This window comes from Leptosomus discolor, chromosome 21, assembly GCF_034619465.1.
Source record: "Leptosomus discolor isolate bLepDis1 chromosome 21, bLepDis1.hap2, whole genome shotgun sequence".
Classification (NCBI taxonomy): domain Eukaryota; kingdom Metazoa; phylum Chordata; class Aves; order Leptosomiformes; family Leptosomidae; genus Leptosomus; species Leptosomus discolor.
Genome location: NC_141411.1, coordinates 2,440,415 through 2,457,305, shown reverse-complemented (window position 1 = coordinate 2,457,305; position 16,891 = coordinate 2,440,415). Strand labels below are relative to the sequence as shown.

General features: G+C 46.2%; 1 protein-coding gene across 3 annotated transcripts in view; it reads left to right on the top strand.

Annotated features, from left to right (window-relative positions):
* The window catches only part of SRGAP2 (SLIT-ROBO Rho GTPase activating protein 2), a 105,792-nt gene that overhangs the window by 83,408 nt on the left and 5,493 nt on the right, over window positions 1-16,891 (top strand). For all 3 annotated transcript variants that reach the window (XM_009947877.2, XM_009947876.2, XM_086476696.1), the window contains exons 13-19: window positions 1,512-1,572; window positions 3,555-3,632; window positions 5,542-5,676; window positions 7,016-7,121; window positions 8,541-8,765; window positions 12,057-12,136; window positions 16,289-16,469. In XM_009947877.2, the coding sequence (XP_009946179.1) occupies window positions 1,512-1,572; window positions 3,555-3,632; window positions 5,542-5,676; window positions 7,016-7,121; window positions 8,541-8,765; window positions 12,057-12,136; window positions 16,289-16,469 (866 nt within the window). The remainder of the gene's footprint in view (window positions 1-1,511; window positions 1,573-3,554; window positions 3,633-5,541; window positions 5,677-7,015; window positions 7,122-8,540; window positions 8,766-12,056; window positions 12,137-16,288; window positions 16,470-16,891) is intronic.

Sequence of the window (16,891 nt, the reverse complement as noted above, 5' to 3'; positions counted from 1 at the left end):
AGGTTTTGTGCTGTTGTTTCTTTGTCCCCTTTCCCTTTATTTTCACTGGTATCCCACTGCAATGCTATTAAACCAGTGACTGCTTGCTTGTTGTGCCTCCTTGTAATAAAGCCTTCCAACAGCGATGCTTTGTTTCCCTGACTGTGGTGGATAATCTGTTACTTTTTAGTACTTGATGAGCTAAAATGTGTTCCTTTGAGATAGGAAAAAGCCAAAATATTTCTTGTTAATACTGTGAAGACAAAATTTGGCTTGGAATCTCATTTCATACAGTCTGTCTTGGGGTGCTGCTTTGTAGTTTTTGGGACTAGTAATTTTTGAGGTGTCTCAGAAGCCTGTTCTGACTCGAGCAGAGCTGACTCAATCTCTGATTTGCAACCCTGAATGAAAAAATAATCTGTTTGCAAACACTGAATCCACAGCTCGCAGTAACCTGCATCAAATCGCTTGCATGTGGTTTTAATGGGGTTTTCTGATTGTGACCTAACAGTTTAAAACGTAACTGGAGTTTGACAGCAGGAACGCACAGAGAAGCACAGATTCTGGGTCCCCAACAGAGATTAAAGCCCAGAATCTGTGCTTCTCTGCGCCTTCCTACTGTCAAACTCAAAAATAAGTCGGGGGGGTTATAATGCTGTTTGGATGGTTATTAATAAGGCATGTCCTCGGGGGCCAGTTGTGCGGCAGAATGGCTTCTGAAGTGTTCTTAATTGGTTGGTGGTGTTCTGTACAGCGTATCATTCTAACTGGCTGTGGCTAATTAGTAGAGAAATTGTTGTCACTATATGATCAAGTTCTGTGACATTTCAATGAAACAAAAAAAAAACCCAACGGTAAACCTACATACATTAGGAAAGGGGTTGAACTGGGTTTTTTATACATATTTTTGAGCAGAGAGCTGTCATCTTTTTTTGAACTGATTGAAATGTGATACTGTAGCATCCTAACAAGTGAGCATTTAGGTATAAATTAGAGGCATTGCTGTCCAAAGCTGCTGTAGAAGAGGCTACACATAAACAGAAACTTGGCAGTTTTAATCACATGGTGATTTTAATCACTGGCATCTGACCTGAAGCAAACTGCATCACTTCTGTTGCTTGGTTGCTGTTCCCCGAAATGGGAGGAATAACTGCAGACACTGCAGAAATTTCAGTTTTCTGAAAAGTAACCTGTGATCCTGTGAAGCAGACAGGGGAAGCGTAGGGGCTTGTTTCCGTACTGAAAATCTCAGTTAATGTTATTTAATCTGGAAACTGGAAATCTATAAGATTTTGCTGTGTTTGGGCCTTGAACTGATGACAGGCACCTTCTGTAATGGACTGTGACCCCAGGGTACTGACGTGCTGTGTACTACACACATCTGGAACCGTGGGGAAGCAGAGTATGGCAGATGAGAGGACAAATTTGCTTTCCCTTCTTTTGCTTCTTCCTTTCCTTTTTTTTTTTGCCTCCACTTTCACCATCGCTCTGCGTTCTGACCACTCTTGTTGTGTAAATCTCTCTTTGCACAGGATTCCTCGCAAGCCATTCCCCTGGTCGTGGAGAGCTGCATACGATTCATTAGCAGACACGGTGAGTTTGTGGAGAAAAGGTGTCCCGTGATATTCCTAGAAAATGAACGGTGATGTAGGAGCCTTCTGAGAAATGTCCAGAGTAGCTCGGGACGTGGTCCTTGTGCAGAGGAATCCTAGAGATGGCCGTGTAATAAAGTCACGCTGACTTTTTGGCTGTATTGTTTCAATTTTGTGTGTGATCACTTTTCCAAATAACTGGCCTTGCAGATGTTGTTCTTCCAAAAATCCCTCTCTCTTGTAAGATAAGGTTCTCATCCTTAGATACCACTCGTGCCTCACCTCCACTCACCTTGCTTTGAGCCCTGAAATGTGGCTCTCACTGACAATAATCATGCGGCTCCTAGAGGAGGAGGAGGAGGAATACTCTTCAGTGCTTGCATGTAGGAGGTCAAGTAGCGAATGAATCGTTTACTTATTGCTGCAATGAGATGATTTGTACCTGTTCGAAGGTTAACTTCACAGCCTTGAATACTGTAAAAGATTTTATACCTTTGTTGCAATTTGTTTTCGTTTTTAATCAATACCATTCGTTAGTAGCACGTGAAACAGCTGTTAATTAACATATGTGGAAAGAGGTTGAATTTATCTTCATTAACAAGGACACAGAGCCAGATAGTAGGCCCTGTTTCATTTTCCTTGTTTAATTACCAGTTTAGAAACTATAATCTAGAGTCCCATTCTCATCATCACTTGGAAGAACCAAGCCCTGCAATCCTTCATTAAGGCCATAGTGGACATTTGCCGGAAATATCATTGAAACCGCGTTGCGATGCGAACCGCCGCGCGACAGATCGGGGCCGTCAGGAGATTTCATTTTTGAGACTCGTATTCCTGCGTTAGCTTAGATCCCCAACAGAAAGATTTTTTCAATAGACTCAACTGATTTCTGCACTGAGTCAGATCATGGCATAAAGGAACAGTTTGGAGTTAGGAGGAATGTGCTTTTATACGACAAATCCGTGTTAGGCAGAAGAAATGATAAAACCGCCTGCCTGACGCACTCTGGGCATCGCAGGAGTGAATTTAGTTGGAGGTAGCCTGACTGACATTTCCAAATATTCCGCTGTGTAGGTGTGGGATGAATGGCACTTTCATTCTTGCTTCCCTGCGCTTGGGATTGTTTCTTTTCACTGTTCGTAGCTGCGTGGCGCGGCTACTAGATGCAGCCACACGCTGCAAAGGTTCCGTTGCGCTGTGATAAATCAGTGGCAGAAACAGAGAGGAAGGGGCCACAGATGCACTCAAGAGAGCTTATTATTTATAGCCATTATTATCAATGGAGCAAAGACGCTGCAACGTTCCTTGTTTCAGAAAGTCTATGGTTAAAAGGCTTGAGTGAATGGGAGTTGATTTCCCCACACGAAGCACATAGTTCGTTTATCAGCTGGTTTGTAACGGTTGTCGCTCATCTTGCGTGTGCCAACAAAACATGGTCGTACATCGGAAGATCTCGCCTGCTTGGGAATTGGTTTTAATGACGTTGCTAATGCTTACTTTTTAGCAGGAATGTCTTAAAGCCTGTCCGAAACCCCTAGATAGCAGGTCGTGCTGGGGTAATTAAATGCTTCCGTTTCAATTGGCTGATTTGCTCTGGGCCTTTGCGGTATCGCTCTTGCAAAATAAACTGCTTCCTTGTGTAGTTAGCCGTATTTTACTCCTGACTGATAGACCGTTAGTTTATGACTTTCTCTGGGTTGTAAAATCCTTTGGGGATCCTTCAGGGTAAAAGATAACATGCACGGCTGTTATAACCCAGTTATTCTGTCAGTTTACGAAGAAGGGTTAATATTTTTTCTCTGTGTGCCGAGTTCTGTTTTTACATATTCTGGACATATAAGGGAAAGATGGCTTTTAAAACAGCGTACTTTTGCCTGTCTTGCTTATGTTTCTTTTATCATGTAAGCCGTAGCTGACGAAGGTGCCAGTTTATCTTCAGTTTATCTTATCTTATTGTTACCGACATCTCTTGTTGTCTTACAGGTTTGCAGCATGAAGGAATATTCAGAGTGTCTGGGTCACAAGTTGAAGTGAATGACATAAAAAATGCATTCGAGAGAGGTAAGGGAGATCTGTTCCAGTGTCTCAGAAATTATTGCCAAATAATGAATTTGTTTAAGTATTCTGAAATGGCCTGTTTTGAAAGCAGCTTGCTGTATTTTGCTCCTTTGATTTTTGTGTTTCCTAAGTGAGTCTAGCCCAAACACTTCCCTACTGGTCATTAACCTTGAATACTCAATTGTTTGGCATTATGCTTTCTATCTTGTAGAGTGTCTGTATAATAAATATCTGAATTCACTCTTCTCTCAGGTCTTGATAGCTTATTGATTATTTGTAACACCAAAGGATGTAGAGAATTTCATTACTGGGTGTAACTGCATTTTCCTACCCACTCCCCCAGCTCTTCGTGAATAGGCTGGCTGCTAGAGGATGAAATCTTACGTTTTCCATGTTCCTGAGGCACAGCTTGGCTCCATTTATTTTAAATATCAGCAAGTGAGAGAGTAAATTTCAAGACACTGTTAACTTGACACAGCTTTTAATAGATTTGATTTTCTGTGTGAAGAACCATTCCATACAAAGGCAAAGAACGGCTGGGAGCCTCCTGACTCATCAGCTTCAGGCTGGGCTGTTCTCCCTAGCAGAGCAGGTTCAGAAGAGCTTGCTCTTCAGGCAGTCCTTGCAGCCTGTCTCCCCAGCCTTGCTTGGGTCGCTGAAAACAACAGGGCTTGTCTTAATTCCCTCAGTACATCACTCTAAAAGAATACAGTTAGCATGTTTCTGTGCTGGCTCTTGGAGATGAGCAGTAATTAATTGGGCATAGCAAGTTTATTTTGCTTTTGGGAAGAGAGAAATTTGATGAACAACGTGTGTGAAATGTGGCATCTAATTTCACCTGTCTTTGTCTCCATCTACCTGAGAATTAAAATCCTGTTCTTGAGGAAGCAGAAATGTGTGTCATAGGCAGCAGGTAAAGGCTTGATATCAGAATCAGGCCCCTTTTTTACATAAAGGAAATACCAGTCGTCTTGGGAAAATAGCCAGTTGTTCCAGCACTAACATGCAGAAATAAAAAGGTGGTTTTTGATTTATTTTTTTTTCTTCATCTCACTCGTTTCTGTAAAGCATCTGATGTACAGAACCGACAAAGTAAACAACGTTGTCTCTGCAGTTTATTACTTCATCCAGAACCCTCGGTGGCGGTTAATATCAAGGATAATGCTCCGTTTTGTAGTGGGCCATTTATTTTCTTGTGTGTTACCAAGATAATAGGCAAGCTTTGGTAATTTCAGTCACATAATGGATATATATAGCCTCAATTTGAGGATTGCCCCATCATTAAATCTAATTATATCTGATGGGGAGTTTCCCCTAGGGAACAACTCCTTAAGTGGGCATCTTTTCTTTCGTAATACAGACAAACTGTGGCGTATCTGCAGCGAGAAATTATCTGTCCCAGAAACATTCTCCCCCCCCCAGTTCAACATAAGATGTCTGCATCCTGCTGAGCCGAGCGCGCGGCGCTCAGCAGCCTCTTGTGTGTCCGCTGGGTCCACCTTAGCTTCAGTTGTGAGTTTGCATCAAGACCTGCCCCTGGGCTCGTGGAATGCTCGCCTCTGTGGTGGCCCTGTGAAGTTCACACCCTACCGAGATATCTGGAGCTCAGAGCCTGGAAGTGTCACTGCTGCCCTAGGAGAGCCCCACCCTCCGTGGGTGTGAGCCAGGCGCTCCGGTGTCAGACTGTAATCTGCTCGATGGAAAGCTGTCCCGCGTCTCCAGGGATTGTTGTCAGAGGTTCCCCTTCCCGACTGTGATGCACAGGAGAGATCTCTTGCTGCCTCACGCTGCTGTTAGGAGTCGGTGGGATTAACTTTGTGCTGCATAAATCCTTTTCTCCAGCTGAGGTGCATTCTTCCAGTCTGACACTTTTCCCCAGTGTTCTGATTTTTCTGTCTCCTTTGTCACAAAGGGGAAGATCCGTTGGCTGGGGACCAGAATGACCATGACATGGATTCAATAGCAGGAGTTCTGAAGCTCTATTTTCGAGGGCTGGAGCACCCTCTCTTCCCCAAGGATATCTTTCATGACCTGATTGCTTGTGTCAGTAAGTATATGAAGATCTGAAAAGAAATAGGATTATTTTTTCTAATCTCCCACTTTTCTCGTCTCCCTTTCCCCTTTTTCCTGACTCCAAAAATAAGCTTTTTGTGATTACTTTGGTTGGGTTTGTGTTGCACTGGTATCCTAGTCTCTACCTGGGCACAGCCATCCTTATTCTGACAGCAATTTTTTAAGGAAAGAACAAGGAGATAGAGATGAAGAGATTTTAAGGTCTGTGTCATGGATTTTCTGAGACGGTGCTTTGTGACAGGATACTTCTGAAACAGAATAAAGTTAAACCCTCCACTTCTGAAAAAATAATCTTTAAGACCTCTCATCAGAAGGTGTCAGAAATGCCCTCTCAGAAGCAGGGATCGCCAGCAGGATTTCTGGCCCTGCCTGCTTTCCCTGGCTTTGACAGATACGCGCTGCCTGTGTCTCTGCTGCTGTGCTTCCGTGGGCTCTCTCTAGCTGGCAGGGTAGTAGTCGTATCCCTTTTAGCTTCATAACCACAAGGGGCCATCTATTGACTCCTGTTAAAGAATATCAATCATGAGGGCAGTCACAGTCCAGTTGTTAACATTTTTGATGGCTTCTAAAGGTGGTTCTGGTAGGCAGAGCGTTGTTTGTGGGTTTTGTACGTGACCAACCTCATTTTTAAATGGCCTGGTTATTGCCACGTCCTTCAGAATTTAAGAACGATTCTGTTGTCCAAGTAGTGAAATGGCCTTTGCGGTGGCAGCCTTTGAAGTGAAGCAGAAGCTAACTGCTTCTAAAATGGCTCGTGGTTTTCTCCTTCTGATAAATGCATTTACAGAGTTGAATTCACATTATACGAAAAGTAAAGTCTGCTTCCAAATAAGTTCTCCCTTCTGAGATGATTTATGCTGCCCACTTATTTCTCAGTAGGCTGCTGCACACAGAGCTTTTTGCCTCACCCTTTAACTATGTTAATTTTCCTTTGAGTGTTATACAATTTCTTTTTTAAACACCCACCTTTCCAAGCTAACTTGAATGAGCTATTGTGCCAGAACTATTGAAACAGATGACATCCAGTGCTCCCACGCTAGGAAGGAACTTGCAGTGAAGTTTCACATGTTCAGGGACCTTCATTGTCAAAGGCTTCACCAGGAGGTTCCGCAGCCTTTGCGTTCCCATGCCGGGCAGCGCCGGAGGATCCGGGAAAGGGGCAGACCCTTCCTTCCTCCTGCTGCTGCTCTGCTGGCTGCCCTTCGTAACGCTCTGGGCAGGAACCGTCGTAGTGCAGTGCTGGCGTTTGGGCTCGGTGGCCAGCTGTGGGTATGGTGCCACCATGACTCTGCGTTGCTCTTTCTTCCTTTCAGCAATGGATAATTTACAAGAGAGAGCGCTCCACATCCGCAAGGTGCTTCTGAACCTGCCGAAGACCACTCTGATTGTCATGAGATACCTCTTTGCTTTCCTCAATCAGTGAGTATCCTGGAGAGCACCGTGGCCCTGCTGTAGGACGTGGTGTAAGCAGGAGGAATGGCAGAACCAGCCTTAACGTTGCTGCGTGTGATCTGAGCGACGGGTCAAGGTTCAGCCTTGCTGAAATTCATCCTGATGATAGGAATGCTCTCTCAAAGGAGTTCCAGAAATGCAAGTGAATAGCGTGCTGGTAATCCAAGCAAAAAGTGATAGGAAAGAATCAGAAACTGGGTCCTGCACCAGCAAGGAACACCATGTACTAAGTAGTGTGAGTGGTGGAGAGTGAGTGTATTTTATTTTTTTTTTTAAAGTCCACTGCATCTGCCTGGTTCATTGAATAGCCTGGCAGCAAGGAGTCAATAGTTTCCTCCAGTAATGTGGTCTTGGCACCTGAGGTAGCATAAAGGAAAAATGTCCTAACCAGAAGGTCATATGTACGTTGTCAGAGCCCTTTTGTATAACTATTTGGCTGAAAGAGCAATATGAGTAAGTAAGAGTAAGACAATATTTTGACCTAACAGAGACCTGGGCCTTACTGTATTTTTGTGAAGCTCCAGTTTATCAGCTACTTTCGGTGAACATCTTACTCCTTAACATTAAAATGATACGATGTTAGGGCTTGAGTTTTTTCTAAAAGACTTGTATTAAAATGGAGCAGGACATTTACTACATCTATCCATATATTCAAGTGGGTGTTTCTCTTAGGAAAGCAGGGGGTTTGTTTTACAGACGTCAGTCCTGGAGTAACTGAAGTGTGACTTTCCTGTCTCAGCTTTTAATTATTTCAGGTAATGATCTAGAAAACAGGGAGTTTCAAGGGGAATCATATTGGAACTTAGTTTTTTGTTCAATCTTTAGTTGGTAGGTTTGGGACAAAATTTAGCGAGATAAAAATTGTCTTTTAAAAAATGGCACCATATAGAAACTGTAAGATTCAGATTTGCTGGGAGATCCTGAAGAAGAGTCCCAAAATGGCCCACCTGAGAAGCTCCTGGGCCTCGGAGAAAAGATGTAACGCTGCGCACTTGATCACACACACTTATGCAGAGGGGACCTGATGTAACTCTGTTGTTGAGTGTTGGGCTGCAAGCGGGCTACCAGCAACAGCAATACAGAAGAATTCAAGATTAAGATTAATGTCCTCCCCTTGTGAAGTCAGCACCCAGTACTTTGCACATAGCCTCGAGGTTTCAGACTCCCTTTGGGGCGTCTTTATTTCCTTTCTCTGTAAATGCCATCAGTATCTCACGTTTTACGCGGACCCAGAACATTCATGTGCCAACCCATCAGCTTTAAACAGCAGAACGCCCAAAGCAAACCTTCGCAGCTCAGCTGTGTGTTGTCCAGCAGATGATGATGGTGATGATGATAATGTTATTTTCTGCTCTTAACCCTCCTCCCCACTTCTGTCTTTTGCAGTTTGTCTCAGTTCAGTGAAGAGAACATGATGGATCCCTACAATTTAGCCATCTGCTTCGGGCCAACTCTGATGTCTGTGCCCGAAGGTCACGATCAAGTCTCTTGCCAAGCTCATGTCAATGAATTGATCAAAACGATCATCATCCAACATGAGAACATCTTCCCAGGACCGAGGGAGCTGGAGGGTCCAGTCTATAGCAGAGGTGGAAACACCGAGGATTACTGGTATGATAGATGCCACCGAGGAGAAAATGAATGGGTGGATATTTACTTACGGATCAGCATGCTACAGTCGTGCGTTCTGTGTTGTCCAATTCTGGGTCTGAGCATCTGGCCCAGCCTTTCCAAAATATGTTTTATAGAAGAGAAGATGGCTCTGGTGTCTCTGGAGAGTCATCAACTTAAAAGAAGTAAGCTAGTAGAAAGTAGCTATTCAGTTGTCAAACCTAGCTCACTTACCTTGAAGGGCAAGGTTGTGTAGGGATTTTTTTTGAATGTTCTGGTATGGTAGCTGCCAAAATCAGGTTTTTGGGTGTGTTTTTTTCTTTTTGTCTTTTTTTCTTTCTTTTTTCTCCTGCTTCAGCCTTTTTTTTTTCTGCTTGTCTTGAGCGCCTTTGCTTCAGACACAGGGGTCACTTGCAACTGAACCTAGAAAGCCGTGGCATGGTTTAATTTTCAGGGCAGCACTGATGGTGGGGGAGGGAAGAGGCAGGAATGCAAAATCACCGTTTCCATCCAGCTTAAAGCTCCAGAGGCCCGGCCGTGTGTTCAGTCTGAAAGCCACATCTGGAAACAATTCAGCCAGAGCGGCTCCTGTCATCTGGGGTGGAAGGTTGGGGAGTGGGGGAAGGAAAGGAGGTGTTTTCTTTCCTACTGGCCAAGCTGATCTCTCCCTCTGAAAATGAGGAATGTTAAATTGTGTCCTGCTTCTCCCCCCGCTCTTTCCCTCCTCCAGTGTCCCAGGAATGCAAATGATTATTTTCATATACTAAAATAAATAAATTTTAAAAATTAAGTCGCTCTGGTGACAGAGCTAGCCTTGTTTCCCTGACACATTTCAGAGGAGCTTTAACTATCAGCTCACTCCATGTACGTGCGGCGCGGAGAGGCTCCTCTACGCAACTGCTCTATGCAGAAGACTTGCCAGAGCCTCTTTTGGAAATCATGTTAGTTTTACCCTTCACTCTGATGTTTGTAGCTGATGTTATACGTGAAAGAATGGTAGAGAAAAAATTTCAGAATCTTTATGACCTTAAGGAAACACGTTAACTTTGACGAGAGGTTTTGTCCCACAAGGTGAAGGGACTAAGGCCGTGCAGTGTTCGGTACGGTCAGCGGAGGTGACACTTCACGTGAGCGTGTAGGAGGCAAAATGTCTTGGAAGGTAATAGCAGTTTTCCGAAGGCATTTGGTTTTTCTCCGTTGCCCTTCCTAACCACCCTGACCTGAGACCTTATTAAGCAGAGCAGGGTAGAAGCAAGCAAGGGAGACTCCTTAAAGCCAGGAAGAAGCATCTGGTTCCCATTCAAGCCTTCTCATAGCCCTGGTATTTAGATAGTTGTCAGTTATTGCCCATAGGGCTCCTTGCCGCAGAGCGTGCCAGCAGCAAAGTGAATCCTTGTCGTTCAGCTGGTCCTCGGGGAACGGAGCCTGCTGGGTTTGTAGTCGCCCAGTGCCACTTCACTGGGCTGAGTCGTCGTCGTGCCGGGGAACTTGCAGACGGTGCTTTGGCGTGGAGGCTGCCCGGGCTCGGCGCCACGAGCGGCACTCGCTTCGAGTCGGCGGCTGCCGGGGAGCTTTGAAACGGCTTCCCTCGGGCCGGGGAGGGCAGGGCGAGGTTCAGAGTTTATGACAAATTCAGGGCTGTGCTGCAGGCACCTCTGAAATACTGCCTTTGAGTCAAGCCTAGGACTGGGCTGCGTCTGTCTGTCCATCTGAGACTGCATGAGGACAACGTGGGGGAGTCCAGCAGTCCTGCGTGGCGGCAAGTGAGACCATCGGAATGGCAGGGCAGAAGATAGCTTATCGGTGTTCAGCTTGCACAGCGTTCCTGCGGTGGTGTGCGCCGCTTGGACTTTCAGAGCCCTCGGGGTGAAACCAGCCAAGCCCTTCCCACTGCAGCATCCCGGGGAGGGGCTGAGTCTGCAGCAAGGACAGGTTTTCTGGAGGAAAGTGCTGTTGGAGGCATGGATGGGAAGAGGCACGTGGTCTTTGTGAAGCTTTTGGATCTTCAGCGTTGGCTGTATGCGTCATTACTTCACGGTCTGTGTGAAATTTTAGCCCTCGGTGCTGTGTTCCTCTTGGGACCTCCATTTGGCTTCAGATTCTTCTGTAAACTTTATTAAGTAGCATAAAGGCTTTGCAAAGGATGGGAAGGGTTGATTCCTGAGGTACTGACTCAGAAGATGGTCGGGCAGCTTCGTGTCACGTGGATTGAGCATAGTGAGATGCCAGAATTATTCAACATTTGACCCCTTCTCTTTTTTTCTTTTTTTCTTCTCTTTAAAAGAGGACGGGAGGTGGGTTACCAAAGGGAGCGCGCTTCACATCCCCAATCGCTTGCTTTAGCCATTGCAAGGCCGGAACGAGGGATGGAGTTATTGCTGTGCGAAGAGAATTAAAAATCACCTTTCATGAGCTACAGCGTAAGAGTGCAGCGAATGCGTTTTGTCTTTAGCAACAGCGTCTGGTCAGAGGAGGAGCAAGCGCTGCTTTCCCTCTCACACGAGCCGGCAGGGCAGGCAGGCAGCGCTGCCAGCTGGCAGCAGGTCTGCGGGGCTGCTTGGGAGAGGCAACGGATCCTCATCCAGTTTCCTTTCTGCTCCTGTCCTGAGGGATCTGCTCGTGCAGCTTCTTAGAAAAACATAACCTTTGGTTGCCACTTGTTGTCTATTGATCCTTTCAAAGCTTTTCTTCGTGCAAAACGTAAATGAGTGCTCTTGGTGGTTTAGGTGCTCTGTAAATAAAGATTCCAGGCAATTAATCTGGCTATGGGAGTCGTTCAGTGAAACGAATGGGACAATTTAAGATTGTGATGAAAGGGAAGGAGGCAGATGACAAACTCAGACCTGGAAATATCATTATGAATTGAGAAATAATTTCCCCCAGGAAGTGGCAGCTATCTCATCAGTCATCTAATGAGCTAATTAGAGCAATGGAGAGTATAGCTGAGGGAATAACTCTGGCATGGCAGAGAGGAGCTAGACCCAGCCTGCCGCTGCTGTCTGACTTGTGAACATCTCCAGAGGTCCGGGTTATACGATCCGAAGTTGGGCTTTCCTGATAGCGTACAAGAAGGTTAACGAAGGTGTTTGGCTTGCTTGATCAAGCAAACCACTTTTCTTGATTTTCAGACACCCTGACTTCAGTATGTGCAAATGCATCTGCAAAGTGTCTGTCACGGTGAAACCTAGATGCTGACTTCCGATATGGATGTTCCTCGTTATCTTTGATTGTTGTAAACAAGGAAACTCAGTTTCTGCTACTTAAAGCACTGCCTGTTTCCTTCTGTTGTAGTGAAAGTCCTCACGGAGAGAGAGCCTCCACAGAAGACTCTGTTCAGGACGTTACGGCTGAACACCACACCAGTGATGATGGTATGCAAAGTCTATTAACTCCTTGATTAAGTGGTGCAACCTGCTGTGGGGGAGGCAGAGAAGATAGTGCCTTGCAGTTTGAGTTCAAAGTTGGATCCAAAGTGGAGTTTAGATCATAATAGTCCCTTGAAACATCACATACAGCGTTTGATACCAAAAAGTTAAAAGGGGATTCCTGCATCAGCAGGAATCTGTTACCCGAAGTTACCTGACTATTTTTTTAAAGTGTCTCTTTTTTCCGAGGGTATCTTGCCTTAGTAGCAGGCCTGGGCACACCCCACACTTGCATGACTGCATGAGCTCATCTGTACCCTAGAAGGACCTTAGAGTTGGAAGTCACGGGGGAAGCGTAGAGCCAAGGGCTGGATGAGTTTCAGCGTGCACTCCTGCTCCCCTCTGTGTGTGCCAGGCATTTCCCCTTTCAGCAGCTTTGGCCAGGGAATTGCGAGTGCCTTAAGCCCCAGTCGTTCTGCTTTAAGGAAGCAAACGAAATACAAACTGAGAGCCAGGTTTTAGGGTAGAGGGTCCTTTGGTGGCCTCTGTCATTGATCATTTTCTTTGGGGAAACACTGTTCCATTTCTTGTCTGATCAGTGAAGAGGGGTGCCAAGGCTGAGAATATCACGATACTTCCGAAGGAAGAGGTGGCACTGCAGTCTGTCAGCGTCTGTTGTTGGTGCTTCCAAAGCCTCCTTCTGTGATGGGGAACATCTGCACATGAGCCCCTTCCAGAGCAGAGGCAATGATTACGTTACTGATGTGAAATGGTGATCCCCAGAATACTGACCAGCATGCAAAGCAGACTGACCAAAACAGGACAGAATATGGGGTGGTTTTTTCAGGGGTTTTGGCCCCTTGCGACTGTCAAAGTTCTGCGATGGTTCTACTCATGATGGCATCAGTTGTAAAGCTGGGAAGAAGGTAGCATTCCCTTAAAATTAGGTGGCATCTTTTTTTGAGCTGGCCTTTAGGAGTTTGCTCAACAGCCCTGCCCTGTGCTCCTGTGCTGCTTTTTGCTTTCGTTACTCCAGCAGTTGCTGAACAAACCTTTCCCATGGCATGCTGGTTTCGTGGTGCTCACACAGCTATAACAACGTAAAGGATGTTGAGCACTGCTAGAAACGCTGGAAAATCAGTTCTCCCTCAGCAAGGTCAAGCACTGTCATGGTGACTCCTCACAAGGTTGTTGGAAGGAAACACAAAGCCTGTGGGAATGAAACATGAGTTTGCTGTCTTGTCTTGAACAGAGTGTTCTTTCTGAGAAGTGTGAGCTGCTTAAAAACGCAGGAAAACATCTCCTTTTTGAGCTGGTACCTAAAGAAGGAGCAATTTCGTTGCTGTAGTGAAGGAAAGGCTAACTCATCCTGCATCTGGAAAAACTGGGACTAAAGCCTGCAGGCTGATGCACCATGGCATGTACTTGTGTCGCTTTTGTACGGGATTTTTAGATGGCTTGTGTGGCTGAGAGGGTACGATGGTGATAAAACGAGCAGTTAGAGATTAGAGAAGGACAGCGTTTTACAGCCTCTGGAACTAGATTGCGTGGGGCCCCTGAGCAAGGTAAAATTTGGAGGCATTTTGGATGGAGTTCTGCAACCTACACGGAATATTCCACAGGAAGCATTTGGGAGGGAGCGTTTGGCACCGAAGCAGAGGAGGGAGCTGGGCCTCTATCTCTGAGAGAGCAGCGGGGTTGAGCTGTGCAGTGTCACACCTCGGGCATACTCATCAGAAGTGCAGCCTACGACCCCGCAGCTCAGTGGGACAGATGTTCTTCGGTTTTCCTCATTTCTTCAGTTTTAGATGTGGCCAAGCACTTGCTCCTTCAGCTCTTTTGTGGGGCTGGCGCTTGTCATCCCAGCCACCTTCATTGAAGGAAGGCATCGGTTTTGGGGTGGGGGGAGAGGTCGGGTTTTGCAGAGCATCCATGCTGTTCTCCCGTCAGCCTTGCTGTGCCAGTGAGCGGGCACTCCAGTTTGGAGACAGGCATAAGAGGCCAGAAATGCTGAAAGACAAGCAGGTCGTATGTTCTTCGAATGATGTGTGTGAGTGGAAAGATTTTTGAACTGCTGCTTTCCTGCACAGGCTGTCAGACTGGCAGGGGTAATTGTTTGGCTTAGCCTTATTGCTCTTTCTTCACACAGCTTTCTTCTCTGAGCATAAGCGTAGTAGGAAAAAGCTACTGGAAATTAGAGTCCAAAATCACTTCTCTGGATGAAAGCCAGAGTCCTAAAAAGCAAATTGGAAACATAAGAAACCTGAGTGCCGCACTCATCTGGAACAATAAACACTTCTTAATGAAACAGATGGAATGTACAAAACCACACTCCCATCCTCTTCATAAATGGAGGGGGACACCAAAAAACAGCATTATCGTTTTTTTAGTGTTATGAAGAAGCTGGCTTCAGAGACAAAACAAGCAAGAGGAAAGAAGGAGCCAAAACCAGATAACCATGTGCTTTGGGGAGTCTGGAGCAAGGCGGCTATCGCAGGCTGCAAACGTAGGCCAGGCTTTTCTCACCCTCGCAAGTCTCCCACTGGTTGCTGAGGGCTGATAACTGGATTTGTGTGAGGCTGACCACAGGCTTACCTGAAATGTGTGATTTGACGGAATTCTGAGCTGTCTGCTTTAGTAATGGAAAAATTAATTGTTGGGGGTCGGTCTAGCAGATCCCGTTGCTGGTTGCCCTCGGTGCTCGGTCACTTTGTTAACTACAGATGCTGATGGGGCTCTTTCGGGGATGCTTCTGCTCTGCTTTTTTCAGGCTGGCTGATGAGACAGTGGTGCTGCAGCGTCAGCTCACTCAGATTTACAATATATGTTTTCTCAAGCCCAGCTGCTGCCTTGCCTGCCTATGGGCAGCCTTGCAGACCTAATTCTTGAGCGTATGCTCTCCTAAGGAATAACTGTAAAAGCTGGGGCTCATGTTTGGCCTTCCAGTCCTTTTTGGCTGGCTCTTGTACTGTGGAAGCTTCCCGTGGTGCAGAGGAGATCTCTGTATGAAATGGCATATCTTTCCTTGTCCAGGAAGAGGAACCACAAATCTCTTTCTCCAGGAGAGAACTCCATTTCCATGGACCGCTTGGCTGTGTTAAAGCTCCTTTAAAGTAATTAGAGGCTGAAGTCCACTGGGGCTGTGTGGTTGAGCTCATCACCATTCCCCTGATTCCTCCCTAGAATTGGGAGCTGGCTTAATATATATTTAGACTCAACCAAAGGCAGATTTTTCTAAGTCTTAAAAATAATCCATGTGAATGTCATTGATTTTCCTGAGTGTCTAAATGCCCGTATTGTCCCTCTATAATATCAGAGTCCTACGGGGGCCCGGATTAGTGGCTGGCTGCAGCCGCAGCATGGCTGTAGTTCTTCCGTGAACTTTTCAGGTAGGAGCAGTCAGCTTTGGAGCACGTTGTGCAGCTCCAAGCGCAGTGCTGCTGCGCTCAGCGTGTGCACGGTGCAGCCCAGCTGCACGGAGCCCAGGGGAGCTGCTTGCTCTCCTGATCGCTGCACAAGCCGCAGTGGTGGAGACGCTGAATGTTTTCGTTACCTTCCATGACAGTTGGATGAATAGCACGGCCTCCCACGGTGCCAGAATCCGGTCTCCTGGGTCAGGTGAACCTCACAGGCAGCAGAAATTTCCTTCTCAATAGACGCTTTATTTCTGGAGCAGCTTGGAATCGGAGGATGTTTCCCTCCCTAAATGCTTATAACAACTCCCGCTTGCCTGCCCAGGAGGTTTAGTTTAGCTGCCTTTAGGAAAGCGTACCATTGGCGGATTTGGGTCTGGAATGTACCTGATTACTACCCAGCTTTGACTTTTTTTTTTGTTGTTGATTTTAATGAGATACTAATTTTGCAGTTGCCATTTCCATCTTTGTACACTGAGTTGCTGTAAGTGGGTTGATGACTTGGAAAACATGAGTGTGTCCATCACGTAGAGATTAGGTAAATGCTGAAATTACAACATCTCCACGTTACGAGGGATTCCCCCTGAATGCTACTGCTTCGACCCTCTGCTGCATCAAGAAGCCACACTTTATCCCCTATTCCATGCCCTCATCAGAAGCTGTTTGAGGGTAGGTTTGAACTGTGAATACTGACCTGAGCCTGGGTGTTTAGTGAATGACTGTTTTCTCCCCTTCTCTCTCCTAGAGTGTGAGCCCATAGAAGCGATAGCGAAGTTCGACTACATTGGCAGGACGGCCCGAGAGCTGTCCTTTAAAAAAGGAGCGTCTCTCCTGCTCTATCAGCGGGCCTCGGATGACTGGTGGGAGGGCCGCCACAACGGAATTGACGGCCTCATTCCTCATCAGTACATCGTCGTTCAAGACACGTATGTTACGCTTTAAGCCCATCTGTAAAGGCGGGCTTGCTCAAAACTCCAGGGTGGAACGGAGTGTTTGTGTCAAGATGCTGACACCCGGTGGGGGAGAGTTCATCCTTCGCCCTTCCCTGCGAGAAGGGAGTCCTCTTGCAACACGCAGAGCTCCGCAGGGGTGTAGGTGTCTGCGTATGTGGAGGCATGGTATAAAAACTGTGCTGGTGCTGCCAGCCTGTTAAAGACGCAGAGCTGGGATCTCCAGGTCGCTCGCAGAAATCGGGCGCTCTCATTTGAACGATATGTGATGATTCTTAAGAGAAAGCTGCTTGCACAGCGCTGTCGTCTTGTATGTCTGTTTGCATACACAGTGCTGTATTTGACCTGCAGTGCTGTTGGTCCTGTTTGGGTTGTGATTTCCTTCCCTGCTCCTTCCT